Source organism: Pelodiscus sinensis, chromosome 22, assembly GCF_052426305.1.
Source record: "Pelodiscus sinensis isolate ZL-2025 chromosome 22, ASM5242630v1, whole genome shotgun sequence".
In the NCBI taxonomy this organism is placed as follows: domain Eukaryota; kingdom Metazoa; phylum Chordata; order Testudines; family Trionychidae; genus Pelodiscus; species Pelodiscus sinensis.
In genome coordinates, this window is record NC_143073.1 from 5,886,602 (window position 1) to 5,910,287 (window position 23,686).

General features: G+C 51.6%; 2 protein-coding genes across 3 annotated transcripts in view; both read left to right on the plus strand.

Moving 5' to 3' along the window:
• Positions 1 to 368: 368 nt before the first annotated feature.
• PEX11B (peroxisomal biogenesis factor 11 beta) lies at positions 369 to 9,901 on the plus strand. The gene is made up of 4 exons (XM_075907074.2): positions 369 to 529; positions 6,496 to 6,611; positions 6,867 to 7,068; positions 7,920 to 9,901. The coding sequence occupies exons 1-4, from the start codon at positions 474 to 476 to the stop codon at positions 8,284 to 8,286; spliced, it is 741 nt and encodes a 246-aa protein (XP_075763189.1). The 5' UTR covers positions 369 to 473; the 3' UTR covers positions 8,287 to 9,901.
• Positions 9,902 to 18,609: 8,708 nt separating this feature from the next.
• LOC142819544 (perilipin-2-like) overlaps positions 18,610 to 23,686 on the plus strand; it is a 52,123-nt gene continuing 47,046 nt past the window's right edge. For both annotated transcript variants that reach the window (XM_075907454.2, XM_075907455.2), the window contains exon 1: positions 18,610 to 18,717. In XM_075907454.2, the coding sequence (XP_075763569.2) occupies positions 18,703 to 18,717 (15 nt within the window). In that variant the 5' untranslated portion in view covers positions 18,610 to 18,702. The remainder of the gene's footprint in view (positions 18,718 to 23,686) is intronic.

Here is a 23,686-nt window from a genome sequence, read left to right on the forward strand (position 1 = left end):
CCTCGTTCCCCCCCGGTGTAGAGCCCTGCCCCCGCCGCGCAGGGAAGGGGGGCTGCGCGGGAGGCCCAGCCGCGCGGGGAGGCCCAGGCGCGGGGGGGAGGCTGCGCGCGGGGGGGGCTGCGGGGGGGGGGGCTGCGCGGGGAGGCCCAGGCGCGGGGGGGGGAAGCTGCGCGCGGGGGGGGGGGCTGCGCGGGGAGGCCCAGGCGCGGGGGGGGGAAGCTGCGCGCGGGGGGGGGGGGCTGCGCGGGGAGGCCCAGGCGCGGGGGGGGGGGAAGCTGCGCGGGGGGGGGGGCTGCGCGGGGAGGCCCAGGCGCGCGGGGGGGGGAAGCTGCGCGGGCGGGGGGGGGGCTGCGCGGGGAGACCCAGGCGCGCGGGGGGGGGAAGCTGCGCGGGGGGGGGGCTGCGCGGGGAGACCCAGCGGGGGAGGCTGAGGACCTAGAGCCCGGCGGTGCCTGGAGCGAGGCAGCTGCACCATGGATTCCTGGGTGCGCTTCAGTGCCCAGAGCCAAGCCAAGGAGCGAGTTTTCAGGTATGGGCTCAGCCTTTGTGTGTGTGTGTGGGGGGGTGTCTGGGGATCAACAAGCCGGTGGGTAGCCCTGTGCTCGCTGTGGGGAAGGGAAGGGCTTGAGAAGACCCAGGGGTGAATCTGTGCCTGAGCAGGAGTTTGCTGGGTTTGTGGGAACATCCTGGGAATGGAACCAGAATTCAGTGGCCAGGGCCAGCGAAACTCCAGGCTGACATTAGTGTCAAAACAAGTCGCATGTTGCAGCAACTGTGCCACCAGAGTTCGGCCTGGTTTGCTGGCATACCTCTCTGTTAGGAGTGAGGGAAATATTAGACCCTGAATCAACCTAGCTATGCTAGCAAAAGTGTAGATTTAACAATGAAGAGTCCTGTGGCATCTTAAAGACTAACAGATTTACTTGGGCCTAAGCTTTCGTGGGGAAAGACGCACTTCGTCAGATGCATCTGACAAAGTGGGTCTTTGCCCATGAAAGCTTAAGCCCAAGTAAATCTGTTAGTCTTAAGGTGCCACAGGACTCCTTGTTGTCCTTGCAGATGCAGAGTAACAGTGTGGATTTTGTTACAGGGGTAAAAAATATTTCCAAGATAACAGTGTTTTGTCCGTGTAATTGATTTGTGTCTGTGTTGAGAGGCTGACCTTGAAGAGGAGGAGAGTGGAGGAATGAGATGTGTTTTGCTTTAGACTGTAATAAGACTTTCACTGCCTGCCCAGCTCCCTGACTACCTTTCATCAGTCTCCTGATTGAGAAATGCTTCCTTACAGTACCAAGTTCCACTGGCTGATCTTTTTTTAAGCCGTGTATATTTCTGTTGATTTTAAATGTGGTTTTAAATTTTTCATTGACTCTTTGGTCTTGTCATCCCATGATTCACTGGGCAATAGTTATTTTACATATACTACATTTCTTATCCTACACTGGCCAAATAATTTTCTGTAATGTCATGTTCTGTGGGGCCGGAATTACCTCACAATGAACTAATTAAACCGTATACAGTGAAGGCCAGGGAATAGCAAGCCCTGTAGGTAAGCAAGAAGTTAGTGCAGTGACGGACAGCCTAGGGTAGGAAATAGCCAGCAGGAGTAGCCCTCCTTTATTTTAGTGGGCCATAAGACCATTGCAAAAAAGACAGTCTCCCGAGATAGGCAAGCGCAGCTAGCAAAACTATGCTATGTATAACTTATAGGGTGTGCCAATTGAACTGTAGCAGCACTTTGATAGGATGCAGAGGGAGCACATGGCTTTTACAGTCAAGGTTCTGTGCGATCAGCAAGCACCTCACTTCATGTGCCCTTGCTTTACATGGGTGTCCCTTCAGTAATTCTTTTGTGTGTGTGTGGAGGGGACGGGGACCAAAACATACAGAAACCAGTGGAATCTGGCAACAGTCAACAAAATGTCTCGCAGGTCACACATGGAACCCATGTGGCTCACAGGCTGCCTACCATTGGGCTAGTGTTTTTCTGCCTGAAAGTGGCATTGGTCTTGTATATCCTCTTGAAAACTCTTGTCCCAGCATATATAGAGGTTGAATGCTTAGAGCCGTGGTCCCCAACACGGTGCCCGCGGGCGCCATGGCACCCGCGGGGGCATTTCTCGGCGCCCGCCAAGTGCTCAGGGCTGGCCTGGCCCCAGGCACGTGGCACATTACGTGGTGCCGGAGCCGCCCCGGGCGCGTGGCGCACTGTGAGCGCCGGCCCCGGGGGCGCCGCGGATTCACCCCCCGCGGCGCATGGGGGGGGGAGAAAGCGCTAGCGCCGGCCCTGGGCGCGCGGCGCTTGGGGGAGGGGGGGAGAGCGCCAGCCCCGGGCGCGCGGCGATTGAGGGGAGAGCGCCGGCCCCGGAATGTGGCTATGGGGGGGCCCCGCCCCCCCGGGCGCCTGGCGGGCGAACGGCCACGCCCCCTGGTGCCCGGCAACCCCAAACGGTTGGGGACCACTGGCTTAGAGGATTTTTGTGCTTGTGAAATCAATTCACCATTTGTGCTTTTTCCCTATGTTCTGGAAAACTTGGACTTTCATTTTTTTTAAAAAAAGTTTCCATAATCATTATGAGGTTAGATTTAAATTTTGGTCATAAAGAAGAAGCATTCCCCCCTCCCCCAATGGAGCAGGCAAGTTTTGGCATATGTAGGTGTTTTCAACCAGCCGGAGATGAGAAACATTTAAAAGATTCTTCTCATGAACTAGTTTTTTTGGTTGCTTGTTTTGACTCGTGTCCCGTGGCGAATTAAAGGAGGGTGAAGCTTTATGGTGCATTTGGGGCAAAGACTGTCTTCTTGTTCTGTGCTTGTAAACTCCCAGCAGTATGGGGTCAATGTTCATGGCTGGAATTCCAAAGTGCTCCAGAAACGCAAAAGATACTATTTATTACAGCTTGAAAAATACTCAGCAAAGTTTCCTGTTGGTCAGTAGAAAAAGCAGTGTGTGCTGGCTTCAGACTAGGGGGCTGTGTCTACACTGGCATGAATTTCCGGAACTGCTTAAAATGGAATACTATTCCGTTTTCAGTTTTTCCGGAAAAAAAGCATCTACATTGGCAGGCTGCTTTTCTGGAAAAGCCCTTTTTCCGGAAAAGCGTCTGTGGCCAATGTAGACGCGCTTTTCCGGAAAAGAGCCCCGATCGCCATTTTCGATCAGTGTTCCGGAATAAGGACTTATGCCCGAGCGGTAGCAGAATAGTTTTTCCGGAATAGCGGCTGATTTTGTACAGTAGAGCATCGTTGCTTTTCCGGAAATTCAAGGGCCAGTGTAGACAGCTCGCAGCTTATTCCAGAAAAGCGGCTGATTTTCCGGAATAAGTGGCCCAGTGTAGACACAGCCGGCATTTGAAAGGTTAACTGGTTAACCCAAGGGTTCTCAAACTTGTGATACCGCAACCTCTCTCTCAGTTGCTCACGACCCCCTTCCCCATTGCTGCAACCAGCCTCTCAGTTGCTTGTGACCCCCCTCTAATTTGTTTGCAATCCCCCTCTAAGTTGCTCGTGACCCCCGGAGGGTTGGGACCCACAGTTTGAGAAATGCTGGGTTAACCCATAAGCACCGCACTAAATGGGGAATGCTTACCAGTTCCGGGTAACTGGTGGGGGCTGGAGCAAACAAGAGGCAGCGGGGTGTGGGGGAGCAGGAGCCAGTGCTGGGAAAGCCAGATTAAAAGCTCCCGACCCCCGCCAAAGGAGGGCCTGGGCGCCCTGCAAACGAGGGTGCTCCAGTGTCCAGAGCAGCCTCTGACCATGGGGAGCCCGGCCCACCGCGGACAGGGGCTCCTTTGGCGGGGGTCGGGAGCTTTTAATCTGGCTTTCCCAGCACTGGCTCCTGCTCCCCCACACCCCGCTGCCTCTTGCAACAGAGGCATCAAGGTGTGTGGGGAGGGAGATACGAGTAGTCAACTCAAGGACTCAATAGGCCTACTTGCTTACATCCCTACTAGACACCGTTGCCCGGGGAGGAATTAGATTCATTAATGGGAGAAAGGTGTCCAAGTTGTCCCTATTCTGGAAATAAACAGCAGATCAAATCTTGACTATCCATGTGACACATTCTGTGGAGGCTAAATTCATTCGAAAAATAAGTTCAGGATCAGACAGAAATGTTTTAAATTTAAAGGTTGGCTGGAAAAAATATTACCTTCCTCAGCGTTTTATGAGGAGGCAATCTGTAGAAGTCCGTTGAGATTTTCTCATCTTCAGTGTATCTTTGCCCATGAGTAGTGTTGGATCAATTGCTTCTCAGAACCTAATTCTAACTTCCTTATTTTTATTTTTAGAACAGTTTTGTCTCTGTAAGGTGTTCCGAGGGCAGTTCTCATGATGATATCTAAGCTCCAGAATAGATCAAAATGATCACGATGGCACAACTTTCCTCAGTCATGCTTTGCTGTTGTTTATTATTTAGGTTAAAAAATACTTTGGCTTTACACAGAGATGGAAAAAGTGTCACATCTCCAATTTCATACCAAGCCAGATGGTCAAACAGGGAGCTGTTTATTAAGAAGTCACATGCACTGAAGTTTGCTATGGAACGCCTTCTTTTTTTTTTCTGCATATTGAAAGTCAAGGCATATGATTTGTTCTCTGATTTCTGGGTGCCCTTTCCAGAAGGATAAGCGAAGGATATACATATACAGGAGGCTCCCAAATTCCGACGCGATCCATTCCTGAGGAAGCGTTGCGAGTTGGGGGCATCATAACTCGAGCCCTCATTTACGATAGGCGCTGTGCGCCATGGTAAATGCGGGCTGAGGACATAAGTCGCGGTTTCGGCCCCTTCTGCGCTTATAAAAATGGTGTAAGTGCAGGAGCTCGGAACTTGGGCGGTCGCAAGTTGGGGGGCCTCCTGTACAAAAGCCTCAAAGCCACAACAGTACCCATGAAATGTTTAGCTGGCTAATGTAAAGGCTCCAGGGCAATACTAATAATAATTCATAATATAGTAGGTGATACTGTATTGGAGCCCTGATTCCTCAGGTTTCACTGTGATCTGACTAAAAATAATAATTCTCTGTCTGGGACACGGTTAAAGACTGTAATTTGCTACTTGAATGATCAGGGGAATGGAGAACTCATTTTACAAGAGGAGAGTAAAAGAGTTTGACTTTTTTAGCTTAGCAAATCAAAGGCTGGGGGGGGGGGGGAGATATGGTCATGCTCTCTAAATACAGCCTGGGGATGGGGGAGGAAACAGCAGGAAGGAAGAAGAGCTATTTAAACTAAAGGGCAGTGTTGGTCCAAGAACATAAGGGGATAAACTGACCAGTAATGTTGGCTAGGAATGTGATTTTTTTTTTTCACCAGAAGAGCAGAGTTCTGGAACAGCCTCCCAATTGGAGCAAGAACACGCAACCGAAATGGTGTGAGAGTGGAGCTTGATCAGTTTCTGAACAGGATGGGATGAAGGGGTTGTCTGGTATTACACACTGGACACAATGACTCAAGAATCCCTTTCAGTCCCAGTCCTGTGTTCTTAAATGAGGCCTTTATATCCCTCATGAGCCTGCTAAATAAGTGGCCTCCTTTTCAGAGGTATTGAAAACCCACATGCTCTGTGGAAATCATTGCACTGCAGGTGCTGAGCTGAGCTGAAAATCAGCCCACTTAGGACATGATCCAGCAAGGCACTTAAACGCTGGCAGCACTGGAGCAACTTTCATGCATTAAGGATCTTGCCAAATTGGAATTGTCTTTCGGGGTCCAACTTGAAAATTTTGACTTAATAGTTGAAAGTCAGGGAAGGGAAGAGGAGAGAGAATTTACCCTCCTGCTCTCGGTAAGAAAAGAAGCTGGAAGCTTTTGAGTCTAGAGAGAGTTCTGCTTTGCTCCAGGAACTGTCGTCTTCTGAAACCAGTCCCATCTGCTGGCTTCAGAAATGGACCAATGTTTGGTCATTTGAAGAGGCCTGTAAATGCTATCCAAAAATGTGTGTTGGCAATGGGAAAGTGCTAAATATTTTGGGGCATGTCCATTCTACATGAGGAGGCTCATGTCCCAGGTAGACTTAAGTTGCTACCAGATCCTTTATATGGCTTTATTTGTAAACTGTTCATTTCACCTGAAGCTTGTTAGACCCTGAGCTAGTTAGATTCTGTGTGTTGAGTTTCATAGGGCTGAGAGGTGAGTTATTTTCCTCAGTGGGCAGTCTTTGGATGCAAACTAGAAATGGTAAGCTTTACAGGTCATTGAAGGGATTGCTTTCTAAAACCGCCCAACTTATGGAACTCCCTGCTGCATGAATTTCATGGTCCATAATAACATTGGTAACTGAATCTCATGCTTCAGTGTGGGGATCATTGCAGGGGTCAGGAAGGAGTCTCTCTTCCCTTTTGTGGGCAGCACTGCATAGATGGTCAAGCGGGGTTGGAAGAAAAGAATGTTTCATCTTCCATTGGTGGAGAGGAGGCTGAGCTTGTTGGATTGATCCATTAAGGCAAATCCTGTCTCCTAGACACGCTTCCTGTACTTGCTTCTCTCTTTCAGAGCCGCTCAGTATGCCTGCACTCTGCTCGGCTACACGCTGCAGAAGAATGGAGCGAGCGCCGATTTCCTCGCCAGGATCAAACAGCTGGAGGCTCACATGAGCCTGGGACGCAAGCGTAAGTGAAACCTTCTCATGTAACAGGAGGCTTCCAGGGTGTCTGAACAAGAGACATCCAGTTCTTCTTACTCCAGTTATGACCTTTGTTGTAGTTTTGTGCCCATTGTTTGATGGGGGTGGTCTGTGGCCCTGCAGCATGGCGTGGAAAGCAGGAAGGATGTGTCAGTTACCCCATCAGTGCCAGGTTTAGTAGGTTATGCCCACCACAGGGAGCGTCTGCCTGATGTTTCATCTGGCCTGCTTGTTGTTCCAGTGTTCCGGCTGGGCAACTCGGCGGACGCCCTGGAGTCGGCGAAGCGAGCCATTCACCTGTCGGATGTGGTGTTGCGCTTCTGCATCACCGTCAGCAACCTGAACAGAGCCATGTACTTCGCCTGCGACAACATCCTGTGGGCGGGGAAGTCGGGCCTCATCCCTCACATGGACCAAGAGAAGTGGAGTCAGCGGTCCTTCAGGTGAGCCTGGGCTAGTGCTGTTTGCTTTTCCTGCTCCTGGGTGAGCCTGCAATAAAGGATTGTGTTGGGGTGGGGAGGGAGTTTTCCAAATATCCTTGTAGCTGTGCTGCTACAGAAATAACATGGCTCTGCCTTTCCTTGGCTTCCCAGCAGTTCTGGGTCACTAAGAATTCCTCATGATTTCTCAGAGGAAACAGGATTTATTACTTGGCAATAAAAGCTCAGACAGAACCACCCCATTCCCATGACTGCTTTCTTAAGCTGGGATGCTCACAGGTGCCTTAAGGGAATTTGACATTCAGGAGAAGTTGCTGCCTAAATGTTTCTCTATCCCTCTCCACCCCAAAGCACCTTGCTAACTGTACATACAAGAATCACTTTTCCCAGCATTGAATTGCAGCCACCTCTGGGTGGACCCTATGAACTGTTCAATGGAGGGCAGCAACTCCGTGCAGCACAGTCGTCGGAACTCTCTGGGAAGGGCTAATGGGGCAGAGAGTGCAGTCCTGCTGTTGAATTTGCATAAGGGAGTGGAGATACAGGGGGCTCCCTGGGAATACGGCCAGGAGTGCACTGGCTTCCGTCCCTGTCCCCGGGGGAAGCACCGAGTACCCGTGTAACTGCTGAGGATTGTTGTTGTTACACGATGATTAAAATGAACAATTTCAAACACTTGAGCTAGTTTTAACTAGAGATATGTCTTCATGTGCTGCAGTCTCACTCGCGCCCGCGGCGGCTGCAGGAACGCCACCTGACGGTGCCATCCTGCCCTTGTTGAGATCCGTGGGAGCCGCAACCCTTAGCAGACAGGAAACATTAGCAGCTGAACCCTCTCTCCGTCCCCCTTTCAGATATTACCTCTTCGCGCTGATCCTGAACCTGAGCCGGGATGCCTACGAGATCCGGCTCCTGATGGAGCGCGAGGCGTGCGGGAAGCGTCCCAAGGGCAGCGAGACCAGGCACGCGCTCCGAGAAGATGGCAGTCTCCAGCAGCTGCTGCTGATGTTGAAAGTCAAGCTGCACCTTCTTGTGCACGTGCTCAGGAGCAACCCTCCTCTGCTTGTGGACGTGGTGAAAAACGCCTGCGATCTCTTCATCCCGCTGGACAAGTTGGGGCTCCACAAGACCAACCCGGGCTTCGTGGGACTGTGCGGCCTTACCTCCTCCGTCCTCTCCATCCTCACCATCGTTCACCCCTGGCTCAAACTGAAGCCCTAACCGGGACAACTGGCTGGTTGGCAGTGGGATGTGGAGCCTTTGCCTCTGTTACTGGTTCAAGGCCAGCCTGAGATGTTAGGAGCCAAAGTTGCTCCCACCTAGTGGTTGATACGGAGTGAATTTTAGGGGGACTCCGTCCTGTAATAGGACAAGTGTTCACAGGCTGCTACAAGAATTGATACCAACTGACTGCCTTAGCCAGGGATTGGATGGACCATGGAGACTGAGCTCCCTTCTTGAACCCGGAGGAGTTCTGGGCCTCAGTTTCCCCTTCTGGTAGCAAGGTAGCAAGCAGAGGAGGCCTTCCTTGCTGCTGCCCGGGTACCATGGATACAGAGCGGGCTCCAGTCTCCAGGGCTGTCTATCTGCCACCTTTCATGTGGACCTCCTTTTTTAATCTAATAATATAACCCGTGAAATACTGTGAGTATTAAGACCCTGGAGTTCATGGCTAGAGATTTGTGGGGGGCTGCTAAGCCCCGGTTTATTAAGCACGCCAGGTGACTTTGAAAGGCGCCAGTGAAGCTTGCGGAGTAGTGGCACCGGTGAGGACCCGGCACGGCCTGCAACGTTCCGTGCCGTTCCCAGTGCCGACACCTCGCCGGGCCTGGACACTGAGCATGTTCCGGCTGCCATGGTAGTGACTTGAGGTTAGGTTTGACGGTAGGAAAATGAAGGTTAGCAGGGATAGTCAGTCTTTCCTCCTACCTCGTCTGTTGGTTTCAGCCTGATTCTACTTTCCCATTGTTTATAGAGCACTTACGGGTGGTCAGGCATGGAGCATGGTGACCTTTGAAAGGTAGTAAGTGACACTGGCATGAGCCGTACCCGTTTACAGTAGCGGGTCGAGACTATAAGACGAGGTTTGATCTTGGCGCAGGGACAGGACCGAGGACTCCTGGTTCTATTGTTGATTGTACGAGGGATGTAAGAGTTTAACCATTTAAACCATGAACTGATTCTGTTCTGGTTAAACTCTTCCCTCCCAGCGTGTGCCCACCGCTGGCCCACACTGTGGGCTCTGCAGAGGCTTCTACCACAGAGCCTGCAGCACGGGGTGGGAGCTGGTTCCCTGGGAGCAGGGCCGGGAGCCAGAGCCGGTGTATGCCGGGAGTCAGCTTATATTATCAGCAGCCTGTTGTGTGGGGTGGCGTGGTGGGGCACTGGCTGCGTGAGGTAGGCAGGTGGGAGCCCCGGCCATGCCCTGATCCGACTTCAGCCTGGGCAAGTTGGCAGGACCCCACCCCAGCAGTGCCGGAGCAACCCAAGCTGGGCAGGCGGTTAACCGGTTAAACCGCTAACATTTTAACGTTTAACTAATTCATTATTTATATCCCTGGACTGTCTCCTGAATGACCACGGACCTTTACGCCTTTGTGCCTCGGTTTCCCCATCTGTCAAATAGGAATAACCTAGACCTACCCTCTTGTGGGTGCACTCCACTTCACCCAACGGTCCGAATGCGCTGAACCTTCAGATGTGTTTGAATGGCTTCGTTGCTGAATGTTCATAAACTGGAGAGGAGGAGGAGGAAATGAACGTTGCAGTGTTAACTTTGAATGGGAATCTGTATTGAGATTTTGGTTTCCTAATAAACGTATGTATTGATCTGAAATTACCACTTTCCTGGAGTCTGTCAAGCTCTGTTTCTCTGGGCAAAGTCGGGTCACAAACACAGCACAGCAGACTGAGGGTTGATTTGGCTTCAGAGATCTCTTTAGCACCCAGCAACAGAGAGTCTCAGACTCTGGCACCTGTTAATCGTGTACGTCGATGAATGAAAATGGTCTCACTTGCATTTTGCTCATTGGGGGCCGTACATGGGGATGCTTATGGGTTTCAGTGCTCTCTTTCCAACCCCTCCGGCTCCTCCACATCCACCCACCCTGCCTTACAAGAGTCCCAGAGCACTTTGTGAATTGATGCATTAAGACTCGCAGCCTCTCTTTGAGGTGCATCTAATATTATCACACATTCTACAGCTGAGAAACAGAGGCACAGAGGGGTGAAGGGACCCACGCAAGGGCGGACAACTGGTCACTAGCAGAGCCAGGAATGGAATCCAGCTGATTCTGAGCCAGATTTCCACCTGGTGTAAAGGGGTGGTGGTCCCTCCGTGGAGCTATGCTGATTGACATCAGCTGAGATGCTGGCCCTGTATTGCCAACCCCACTGATGCCTCATGAATACCTAGCGAAAGCTTCCAGGGCAGGAACAGAGTCTCTCCTGTGTCCTGTTCATTGCTGGTAGGATGAGTGTGAAACCAGGGTCTTGGCTGCCTTGGGGGGAAGGGGAGGAAGTTTCATTTGCTCCTGCTGGTTTGTTCCTCGCCTGAAGCCCTAGTCCTCTGCTGATGGCGTCTATTCACGGGCTGCAGAGCAGGTTACTATGCCTCCAATAGACACTTGCCTTTGATCAAGGCCTTAAGCACCAAGAACATGCACATATCCAGGAACAAAGATCTCATTCATAGTAAGGAAAGAAGGGGACAGAATTGTCCAAATGAAAGACTTGAAATAACCTTTCTGGGTCTAAAATAGCAGTGTCTGGTGATTTATGCTGTAATTTTGTAGACACAGGCTACCTATCTGATCAGATAGATACATAATGCAGTGGGTAGAGAACTAACCTGGGACTTGGGGGAGCTGGGTTCAATTCCCTGCTCTGACACAGACATCCTTTGTGACCTTGGACAAGTTACTTAACTTCTCTGTGCTTCCAGTCCCCAGCAGGACAATGGGGAGAACAGCCCTGCCTTGTTTCCTTGCCTGTGGTGAGGCTAGAGATGTTCAAGATTGTGAGGTGCTCAGATATTTCGATAGCAGGGACCAGCTAAGCTGCTGAGGTAGCCATGGCAGTGCAGTAGCATCTGTAACAGTCTTTACCTGGGGTCCTGCCCAGCAAATCTGTATATTTCACAAATACAGCACTTGAGACGTATCTGGTCTTGGAAATTCCCTTGGATCAAGGGTCTCAAACTCAGGGCCTTCGGGCCACCTACAGCTGAAGCATGTTTGCAACCCAGCCCAGGAGCAGGGAGGCAGCTGGGGCGCCCCCACTCCCCACACTCACTGCAACCAGCTCCTTCCCCCCCCACCCCCAACCTTCAAGGCAGTGTCCCTTAAGAGAAGGGGTGCAATGGGGAAGAGAGCGGGGCAGTGGTGGGAAGGGGTGGAATTTGGGGAGACACATCCCCCAGCTGCTGGGACTCCCAGGCCAGATGCAAAAATGCTCCAGCCATAGATAACCTATGGGCCATGAGTTTGAGACCCCTACCTTTGGATGAAACTGGTTCCACCCTTGAGACAGAGGGGTTTGCATCATAGTTTGAGTTTCAGCAATGGCCAAGCACTCAAGTTGTATTGAAATTCGCAGGAGCTGCTCCTGCTGAGTGCCTTTAAAAATTAGACTGTGTGGGTGTGAGCCCACCTTTGGAGGCAGCTGGTATCTCCATTATCTAAGTGGGCAAACTGAGGCATGCAAAGGTGACATGACTTGCCCAGAAGTACCCAGCAAGGCAGTGGCAAAGTTGTGTTCCCTAAAAGCTGGATGCTTGGGAGGCTGCCCAGCTGATTAGCAGAGCGCCCACAGCTGGCAGTGTGTGTTTCTACTGGTGGTGCACATCTGCCTCAGTGCACACAAAATTTATTCCACACATGAATGGAAAAAATTAGAGGGAACATTTAATAGAAGCTTGGAGTCCTGACGCCCAGCCCTTTTACTTAAACCACTAGCTAATCCTTTCTACTAGCTATAGAATATCTTTGTCAGCACAGAATGATCCAGTCAAATATCTAGTGCCCCATTGTTTGCACAACCTAATGTTTCTGAGTGGAACTGAATGGTCATTTTTACAGATCAACGTAGATCAAGGTTTGTTATTTTGCAAGTCAAGATAGTTCCTCTAATGGGGACACCAGACACACCCAGCTGTTCTGTCAGCTTCTGACTTGATCACAGCTGCGGTGGGTTCTTAGCTGTCAATATCCTTGGTGCTGCATCAACATAAGAACAGCCACACTGGGTCAGACCAAAGGTCCATCTAGCCCAGTATCCTGTCTACCAACAGTGGCCAATGCCAGATGCCCCAGAGGGAATGAACAGGGCAGCAAATCAGCGAGTGATCCATCACCTGTTGCCCGTTCCCAGCTACTAACAAACAGATGCTAGGGACACCATCTCCGCCCATTTTGGCTAATAGCCATCGATGGATCTATCCTCCATGAATGTATTTAGGTTGTTTTTTTTAAGCTTGTGATAGTCTTGGTCTTCACAACATCTTCTGGCAAAGAGTGCCACAGCCTGTCTGTGCATGGCATGAAAAAATACGTTCTTTTTCTTTGTTTTAAACCTCCTGCCTATATGTTTCATTTTAAAGACCCCTAGTTCTTGTGTTAGGAGAAGGATTAAAATACACTCATCTACTTCCTCCATACTGGTAACAATTTTATAGACCTCAAGCATATCCCTCCCTCCCTTTAGTCATCTCTTTTCCAAGCGGAAAAATCCCAGTTTTAGTAATTTCCCCTCATATGTACAGTTGAATGCATTCCGAAGGCAAAACCTTGGCTCTTCATAGAACTTATGTGAGCTGTGGGTGAATGCACTCTCACAGGAGAACATTACAAAGCTGCTATGGATCTGCAGATTGCCCATTGGAGTGGTGCTCATGAGAACTAGAGAGCAGAAAATGAACCAAAGAGAAGTGACTTGTTCACAACTTCAGCAAGTCAGCCACAGAGCATACCCAGTGAATGGGACACTGGAATTGGCGTTGACAGCACACAGTCAACCTGTGGAACTCCTTGCCAGAGGATGCGGTGAAGGCTAGAATTTTAACAGGGTTCAAAAAAGAACTAGATAGATTCATGGAGGTTAGGTCCATCAATGGCTATTAGCCAGGATGGGCAGGAATGGGTCCCTAGCCTCTGTTTGTCTGGAGATGGATGACAGGAGAGGGATCACATGATGATTACATGGTTGTGTTCCCTCCCTCTGGGGCACCTGGCATTGGCCATTGGGGGCAGACAAGATACTAGGCTAGATGGAACTTTGATCTGACCCGGTATGTCCATTCTTATGTTCACTGCCTGTTGCCACTGCTTCCTTAGAAAGGTGGTATCCACTGTACAGTCTGAGAGGCTCACCTATTTCAGCCAAGAGAAGTTTTGATTTTTGCCAGCATTTTCCATGCTGCTTTGAGATGGCATTGCAAAGTCAGCTGTGCATGGTCATACAGCCAAGGCCCTGCCTTTATGCCTAATCATGGCGGGGGGGGAGGCGCAACACCAACCAGGAGTGGAACGCTGGAGACTGGAGTCATCTGGATCGCGCCAGCGATGAGGTATTGTCAAAAGGGGCAAGAGCTGTCGAGCTTTATCCCCAAATAAGTAGGGTACGACTCAAAACTCATTGACTGATAGGTGAAGAGGCCTGCAAAATAGCGAGCCTGTCTTTCCAGCGCCCCTCCGGGCGCCACCCTGCCTCCATTCCTAATGAGGCTGCTTTGCAGACTTCCCCTCGCATCGGCATCCCCACACGTAAAGGGTGATGACATTGCAGAGGGATTTGACTCTGGTGGCAAGCGCTAGCTGCTGGAACTCGGGCGGGGCGGAGGGAGGGTGGGTCACATGAACGTGTGTCAGAACTCTCCCATTGCAAACAAACAAAACAACAAGCCAGTAATCGGGATACGCTTTGTGCCCTGCGGGAATGATCCCGCCCATCCTTCCCCTCCCACCTCATTGCAGGGCTCTCCCCGTGGAATGGCTTGGGAATGTTGACCTCCAAAGTCTGTCCTCTTCCTCTCTCTAGGGAGTATGCGGAGAACATGTTACCGGCCCCTAGCTGGTTGCGTGTAACTAACACGCTGGGTCGCTTCAGATGGATTTGACGCTCTGCTCTTTACGCCAGCGTGAAGGAACATGTTCACCAGCGATTTCCAAACGTTTTTCCTCGGGACCCAGTTGAAGAAAATCATTGAGGCCCGCCTCCCAACATCGTTTGATTAGGAAGGGCTGACCTCGAGCATCTCCCGGTCAGTGGTGCAGCGGTGGGGCTAAGGCAGCTTCTTGCCTCTCCTGGCACCGCAGACCAAGCTGCCTCCAGAAGCAGACGGCAGCAGGTTCCCAGCCAATGGGAGTGCGGAGCTAGTGCTCGGGGCAGAGGCAGTGGGCGGAGCCCTGTGCGCTCTCCTCCTTCCCCCACACTTCTGGGGCGCAGCACAGTCTGCGGTGCAGGACAGGCAGGAAGTTGCCTTAATTCCCCCCACTGGTCACCTGATCCCCCTGCTGCAACGAGACCCAGCGCCCCACATCTCACCTCCCGCAACTGGGGCACAACCCCTAGTTTGAAAACCACCAGAGTACATGACAGCAGTACCGCTAGGGACTTGCAGCTCTGCCACTGCAGTGTGAGGGCCTCGTGTTTTGACAGGGGTTTTCCACCTCCCTGAGAGTCTGTAGCAAGGTTGATAGTCCATCAAACTAGTTGCATCTGCGCTGTGGGTTGGGTTGATTTAACAGAGTCATCCGGGGCATGGCAGCAGAGAGCCATGGGGACAGCTTGACCTAAATGCTTTTCCTCCTCTTTAGTCGTAAAGGGCGCTGTGTTCTGAGGGGTGATACCCCGGGAAGCAACAAACAAGCAGTACGAAGCGCTAGCTTTGCAGGTGCTTCAGGAGCGAAACAGCTCCTTCAGAACGAGGCAGCAAAGGATAAGGATGATGCTCCAATGCCTGTTTGGCTGCTACCTGCTGGTAACGCGGTGGATGTGGGAGAATGAAGCGTTGTTTCTCAGAGTTGGTGGAATCAGAAACAGGATTTCCTTTACAGAAAGAGGGGCCAGTTTAGTGCCAACCTCTGCATGCCAAAAAATCAGGGTTCTAGAATCAAGGGATTCCTCAGTGGGCAAATGAACTTCTCGATCTTCACCTACAGACAGCCCCCCAACCTGAAGCAAATTCTTTCCAGCAGCCACACACCACGCCTCGGACACGCTCACCCAGGAACCTTCCCCCACAACAAACCCCATTGCCAACTCTGTCCGCACGGCTAGACAAGTGCAAGGGAGGTTGGACATTAGGTAAAACAACCTAACTGTCAGGGTGGTTAAATTGCCCAGGGAGGTTGTGGAATCTCCATCCCTGGAGATATTTAAGAGCAGATTCGACAGATATCTGTCTAGGATGGTCTAGACGGTATTGGGTCCTGCCATGAGGGCAGGGGACAAGACTCGAAGACCTTTCGAGGCCCCTTCCAGTTCTAGTGTTCTGTGTTTCTGTGACACCACCACAGGACCTAACCACGTCAGCCATCACATCAAGGACTCGTGCAACGGCACATCCTCTGATGTGATCTATGCCATCTAGTGATCCTACAATTGACAGGTACACTTTCCCCCTTCTTTTTCTGTTATCAATTCTGTGTTCCTGTTTTGCCCCCACTCCAGCTCATCTGAGGAAGTGGATTTTGCTCATCATGCTATATACATAGATATATTTATAAACTTAAAAACCAGCAAGTGATCTGGTAGCACTTTAAAGACTAACAAAACATCTTGGCTGTGCCTACACTGGGCCACTTATTCCGGAAAATCAGCCACTTTTCCGGAATAAGCTGCGAGCTGTCTACACTGGCCCTTGAATTTCCGGAAAAGCGACGATGCTCTACTGTACAAAATCAGCCGCTATTCCGGAAAAACTATTCTGCTCCCACTCGGGCATAAGTCCTTATTCCGGAACACTGTTCCGGAAAAGGGCCAGTGTAGACAGCCCAGTAGTCTTTTCCGGAAAAGCGCATCTACATTGGCACAGACGCTTTTCCGGAATAAGGGCTTTTCCGGAAAAGCAGCATGCCAATGTAGACGCTCCTAGTATTCCGTTTTAAGCAGTTCCGGAAATTCATGCCAGTGTAGACACAGCCGTACAGTAGATGGTATTATGAGCTTTCATGGGCACAACCCACTTTTTCAGATGACCAGTGTTGGATGTCCAGAACTAAAATAAATAGGGGAAAAGGGAGGGAGGGGGGAAGAAGGAAAGAAATGGGGGCGGGGAACAGGAAGAGGTAGTGGGTATAAAACAATATCAAGGGGAAAGCCGAGCTAGAATGTAACAGGAAAAACAAATAGCAAATATATATATTTGTTAGCATCTAAGGTGCCACCGGACTACTTGTTTTTCTAGGGTTTGGGTTACTTAGAGCTTTTTCTCCTTGGGGTTTTAAGAACTTGCCTGTACAAATATTTAGTTCGTGGCAAGCAGGATATCCATTACCTCACTCAGGGCATGTCTACACTGCAAGGAGAGATGTGATGCATGCCCAGGTAAATAGACCTTGACCAGCTTTTATGTAGCTAGCACCGATAACAATAGGGCTACGTCTACACTGGCATGAATTTCCAGAAATGCTTAAAACGGAACAGTTTTCCGTTATAAGTATTTCTGGAAAAAGAGCGTCTACATTGGCAGGATGCTTTTCCGGAAAAGCACTTTTTCCAGAAAAGCGTCCGTGGCCAATGTAGATGCGCTTTTCCGCAAAAAAGCCCCGATTGTCATTTTCGCAATCGGGGCTTTTTTGCGGAAAAGACTACTGGGCTGTCTACACTGGCCCTTTTCCTGAATATTTTTCCCGAAAAAGGACTTTTGCCCGAATGGGAGCAGCATAGTATTTCCGGAAAAGCAGCTGATTTCTTACAGTAGATCGTCAGTGCTTTTCCGGAAATTCAAGGGGCCAGTGTAGACAGCTGGCCGCTTTTCCGGAATAAGTGTTCCAGTGTAGACACAGCCTAGGGCTGTGTCTACACTGGGCCACTTATTCCGGAAAATCAGCCACTTTTCCGGAATAAGCTGCGAGCTGTCTACACTGGCCCTTGAATTTCCGGAAAAGCAACGACGCTCTACTGTACAAAATCAGCCGCTATTCCGGAAAAGCTATGCTGCTCCCGCTCGGGCATAAGTCCTTATTCCGGAACACTGTTCCGGAAAAGGGGCAGTGTAGACAGCCCAGTAGTCTTTTCTGGAAAAAAGCCCCGATCGCGAAAATGACGATCAGGGCTCTTTTCCAGAAAAGCGCGTCTACATTGGCCACAGATGCTTTTCTGGAAAAAGGGCTTTTCCGGAAAAGCAGCCTGCCAGTGTAGACGCTCTTTTTCCGGAAATACTTATAACAAAAACTATTCTGTTTTAAGCATTTCCGGAAATTCATGCCAGTGTAGAGACAGCCTAGGGGTATAGCACATGGCACCAATGAGTTGGTCACTCAAGTGCTAGCTCTCTGAGGAGCCTGGGCTCGTATGCAGGTTGCTAGCCCATGCTACCATGTTTACTACTGCGAGCCACGCTAGCTAGATGATCGCTATGGGTATGTCTACACTACCCTCCTAGTTCGAACTAGGAGGGTAATGTAGGCATACCGCACTTGCAAATGAAGCCCGGGATTTGAATTTCCCGGGCTTCATTTGCATAAGCGGGGAGCTGCCATTTTTAAAACCCCGCTGGTTCGAACCCCGTGCAGCGTGGAACGAGGTGTACCGGTAGTTCGGAATAGGAATCCTAGTCCGAACTACCTAGTTCGAGCCCCGTGTAGCCGCGCTACACAGGGTTCGAACCAGCAGGGTTTTAAAAATGGTGGCTCCCCGCTTATGCAAATGAAGCCCGGGAAATCAAATCCCGGGCTTCATTTGCAAGTGCGGTATGCCTACATTACCCCGCTAGTTCGAACTAGCGGGGTAGTGTAGACATACCCTATGATGGGTTCGCCTATGCATGTGACAGTGACACCTCCCAGTTGCAACGGAGACAGATCATGCTAATGATTCTAAAGTGTGCTTAGCACCATGGCTCACATGGACTGTCAGTGCATAGCTAGGTAGATTTACAGGCCAGCTTTCCATGAGTTCATAGAGAGAAACCCTCAGTGAAATTCTGCCAATGCCCCAGAGTTTTTGTCTTGAAGCCATACGTTGCACCCCAGATCCATTTGGAACCGGGCTTTAGTGGTGTTTGCATGTTTTTCTCATTGACAAACGTTGAGTTTCAAGCTTAGTACATCCCAGCGTGCCATGTTGGTGCCACGTTCCTCCACACACGGTCACCTTTTGTGGCATTTTTCTTGATACCAAAAAAGATTCTTGAGTCTGGCTCTTAGGTTTTTCGCCCAAGTTCTTGAGAAATATGAACGTGGCCTGGGGCTACTCGGATCCAGTTAATTAATCCTTGTGGAGGCTGGAATTCTGCTCAGCAATCAATTAAAGCCATCAAAGGCGAAGGGGTGGAGACTTCTCCAACATAAAAGCCGCTCAGGGGAAACCTTTTCCCCCCACTGGTTGGTTTCTACAGAGAACAGCAGCCTCCTCATCCCACAGGACAGCTGATTCCAGCGTTTTCGCGTCCCCAAAACTTGCCGAGCGGGAAGCATGGCTTTCCAGAATGTAAGTCAATTTACTCATGCTCTTTCTCTTATCACTGGCTATCAGATTTGGGCAGGCACACGGGAGGCCGTGCCAGGTGGATGATACATTTCTGCCTTTGGTTATGTTAAGCAGGAAGCCTCTATGGATGTTCCTCCTGGAATTATTATGTATTGGGTGTATTATGGGATTACCAAGGACCCCCACATATGGCCCAGGACTCTGCTGGGTGAGGTGCAGCATAGACACAGAGTAAAAAGCTGTCTCCAAGCTCTGCAGAATAATTTATTCAGAAGGTTTTGGGTTAGTAATTCAACTGGTATCAACAACCCTAGCTGACTTGGCTTCAGTGGTGAGTGGCCAGTGGACACCAGCTGAGGCCTGTATGCCCATCACATCCTACCGCAGGGGTAGGGAACCTTTTTTGGGTTGGGGGCTGCTGACCCACAGAAAAATCAGTCGGAGGCTGCACATACAAAACCCCCCAAACCCACATCACTGACGTGGGCTGCAAGGGAGAAGGAGAAAGATGTTCCCCACATTCCTCTTGCACACCAGAGCCATGGGGGGCTCAGCCTAGTAGATTGTGAGTGCTCCAGCCCCACGGAAGGGCAATAAGGGGGCTGGAGCACCAGCATGGATTCCCCAGTGTTGGAGGGAAAGTTCTCAGCCCTGGGGGCCGGATCCAGGTAAGCCGGGGGCTGCATCTGGCCCCCAGGCCTTAGGTTCCCCACCCCTGTCTACAGGATCTATATTGACCTCTAGACACATCCCCATGGAAACAGGCCTACAAGCTGAGAGCCTATTTGCTCATTAATCCCCCCAGCCCGCATACACTTTGCGTCCCATGGGTACATTTGGCCCTCACTTATGCTCAGGGATAGGTGTAAATGAGGGGTTGACGACTTTTTAATGCCAGTCACAAATATGCCCTTCCTGGTGTCTGTCTCTTATTGCCACCGGCCCGCTGTCATTTTCCATACCCACTTCCAGTGGGAGGTAATGATCGTAAGGCCAGGTGTGGAGGACTGGACGCCAGGATGCCTGGTTTCTATTCTTGTCTGCAAGGCTGACTCAGTGAAACGCCAAGCCCTTGGCTTGCCCCGTCTGTAAAACGAGCAACGTATCTGTGCCCCCCGCGAGACCTGATGGATCAGAATTTGCAACGCTCTGAGAGTCTCACCCAAAAGCGGCCGCAGGAGCTCAAAGAGAAACGAGCGCTAAGCTTTTTACAATGCGGGGCTCCTCCTTGACTCCACCATTTCCCCTTTTGTGGGGCGCTGAGAACTTTGCAGCGGAAGACACTTCACCTTTGCATCTTGTGTGTTTTCCCCCAAGCTGTTAGGAACAAAAGCTCAATAGAAGCGGGAAAAATGGCGTGCTTATAAAAGGCACAAATTCAGTCACACAAATGGGGGATCCTTGCATTCATAGATTAGAAAGCCCAAAGGAACCCTTGGAATTGATAAACTTACAAAACAACAAGTGGTCTGGTAGCACTTTATAGACTAACAAAACATGTAGATGGAATCATGAGCTTTCATGGGCACAGCCCACTTCTTCTAATGACCGGAGTTTTATGTCCTTCGAATTGAGTCCGACTTGCCATGTGACTGCGATGGGGTTAGTGCTAAGGTTTGCATTGCTATGATTTTTTGCGTGTGGGGGGGAGAAGACCCCCTGGTGCCCTTCGCAGAGGCAGTAAATGGACAGTGAATTCGCTTTCTGCAAAGCCGGTCTCATCCAGGTGTGGTTGAAAATGCCAAAGACAACGCAGGCGAGAGAAACATCTTTAGACAGGGGATTAAGCTGTTTGTAAAGTTTAGGCTCAAGGAAGCATGTTATGATGGTCCCTTCTGGGCCCCACATTTCAGGAAAGATGTGGATAAATTAGAGGAAGTCCAGAAAAGAGCAACAGAAATGATGAAAGGGCTAGAAAACGTGAGTGACAGGTAAGATTGAAAGAATTTGGCTTCTTTAGTCTCGAAAAGAGAAGGCTGAGAAGGGACATGACAGCAGCTTTCAAGTAAACAAAAGCTTGTTACAAGGAAGAGGGAGAAAAATCATTGTTCCTAACCTCTGAGGACAGGACAAGAGGCAATGGGCTTAAATTGCAGCCAGGGAGGTTTAGGTTGGACATTAGGAAAAACTTCCTCACTGTCAGGGTGGTTAAACACTGGAATAAGTTGCCCCGGGAAGTTTTGAAATCTCCTACCCTGAAGATTTTAAAGAGCAGGTTGAACAAATCTCAGCAGGGCCAGCAACCTATGGCACGCGTGCCATAAGTGGCACACGAGCCGATTTTCAGTGGCACACGTGGCAGGAGCTCAGCCCCGCCCCTCCTCCGCTCCCCCGCACAGCCGCTGGAGCTCTCCCTCTTCCCCGGCACCAGGTTAGGCTGCAGTGGGAGGGAGCAGCGCTGCGGCTGAGGCACCTCAGCGGAGCCTCCAGAGCCGGCCCAGGATCGCGTGGCCGCGGCAGTTGCTGCAAGGGGGCGCAAAGCTAGGTTAGCATCCTCCCTCATGCCCAGACCCCCCCTCCCCAATCCCCCTCGTTCACTCCCCTCCCCCAGCCAAGAACTCACACCCTCAGCTTGCTCTTGACACCCTTCCTTGCTCCTGCTCCGTCCCCCCTGGCCTGGCCAGACACCTACCCCCACCCTGGTCCTACTTCCTCCATTGCTCCTGCACCCTCCCTCCTAGTTCCACACACTGCACCCTCCCTTGCTCCTGCTCCCTCCACCTGGCCAGACACCCTATTCCCAGCCTACTTCTGTACCCCACCTCCCACCCAGACCTCGCCACCTCTCCCCCTTCTGCACCCCACCTCTCTCAGATCCTGTACCCCATGACAAGGCTGGCCAGAGCCATTTTGGCGCCCAGGGCCCCAGGCACGTGGCGCTGCCTCCGGGACGTGTGGCTCCGCCTCCAGGTGCATGATGCATGTGCGGGCCCGCCGCTGGGGTGCATGGGCGGATGCATGGCACATGCGCTGCCCAGTCGGCCCGGCCACCACCAATGGTGCGCAGCCCGGGGCTACACAGGGTGGGCTGCGCTGGGCTGTGCAGGGCCCTGCAGCCACAGGGGGAAGGTGCTGCTGGCCGGTGCTGCGGGGGTTAACACGGCTCCTGCCCCGGGGCAGCCGCTGCTCCCCCGGCTAGCCCACCCCTTAGTCTGGCTCTGACCCCATCCCTATCATTCTTGCTAGCAGCCCTGTCTCACTGAACTCCTCCTTTTTGTCCCTACCTCAGAGCCTAAGGGAGTCCATAAAATCCAGTAACTCCGGCACCCAAAAAAAGTAAATCTGGCCTTTACAAAACCCTGAACCTCAGTCCTCCATGTCCCTTTCCTTGCCCAATGAGGCTGGAACACCAGGGGAGTGAGGTGTCTCAGTTGGGGGCCACATCGGTGACGGGTGGGGGGTTTTGAAGGAGCTTTCTTGCTTCTCACTTGTGTGGTCCCCCGCTGATCTTTCTGTAGGTCCATGGCCCCCGACCCAAAAAAGGTTCCCCACCCCTTCCATAAATAAAGAAAACATTGAAACCTTTTGTGTTGGACATAAATTAATATTTTACTTTATTGAAAATGAATTTGATAAGCTAAGATGAGAAAGGTAAAACGCTTCATCCGTTTAATAATTTAAATTAAACCGTTCTCCCCAGCTGCAGCTCGTTCAGCAAATATGCTCACCATACCCAGCCTGCCTCTCCCCTGCCCCCTGGCACGCAGATCCGTAAATAGAAGCGAATAAGTTAAATTTGGCACGCCAACTCTGAAAGGTTGCCAACCCCGGATCTAGATACTCTTACTCGCTATCACTTGAATCGCCGTGCTCTGGTGACAAACCTGTTCTTGCTTTCACTCTCTGAACATCTCAGGGCTGGGGCGAGTAGGGAACATGACGACCCTGAGTGGATTTACAAGCTGCAGCGTGCTGTTCTTGTGGTCACAGCATGCCTGGTTATTCTGCGTCGCCCCGGATCAGGGGTTGGACCAGGTGTGGGCAAGATACAGCTCGCAGACCAGATCTGGCCGCCAAGCCTAGTGATCCGGCTCACCTGCCTGCCGCCGTGGCATGGAACAGCAGCGCTCAAAGCAGCTGGCTGCTCCTTGTGGCTCTCTGCACTGCAAGTGGGGACAGGGGAAGGCTTGGAGCTCTGCCCCCACCCTCAGCAAAATCTCTCAGCTCGGCCAATGGGAGTGGGGCGATTTTGCTGGAGGCAGAGGCAGCACACAAAGCCTCCCCCCACTCTGCAAGCCCTGACCCCCTCCTGTAGTGCAGAAAGCCACATGGAACAGCCAGCTGGGGGCTGCTGGCAGGCAGGAAAGCCAACTTGAGAGGGCTGCTGGCCGGGAGCTGCTTAGGTAAGCACCTCCTGGCCAGAGCCTGCCTCTGGCATCCCACCCCCCTACCACATCCCTCTCCCTCCCAGATCCTGCATCCCCCCCACATCCCTTCCCCAAGCCAGAATCCTCTTCTGCACCCATACCCCCTCCCGGATCCTGCACCCCAATCCTCGCCCCAGGTCACAACCCCCTCCTGAACCCCCAAACTCCCTCTCCCGCACCCCAGTCCCCTACCCCAAGCTCCCTTCTGCACCCAGCTCCCTCCCAGATCCTACATCCCCCCCCACTCTCCTCCCCTAAGCCAGAATCCTCTTCTGCACCCATACCCCCTCCTGGATCCTGCATCCCAATCCTCTGCCCCAGGTCACAACCCCCTCCTGAACCCCCAAACTCCCTCTCCCGCACCCCAGTCCCCTACCTCAAGCTCCCTTCTGCACCCAGCTCCCTCCCAGATCCTACATCCCCCCCCCACTCTCCTCCCCTAAGCCAGAATCCTCTTCTGCACCCATACCCCCTCCCGGATCCTGCACCCCAATCCTCTGCCCCAGGTCGCAACCCCCTCCGAAAGCCCTAAACTCCCACTCCTGCACCCCAGTCCCTTACCCCGAGCTTCCTTCTGCACCCAACCTCCATCCCAGACCCCG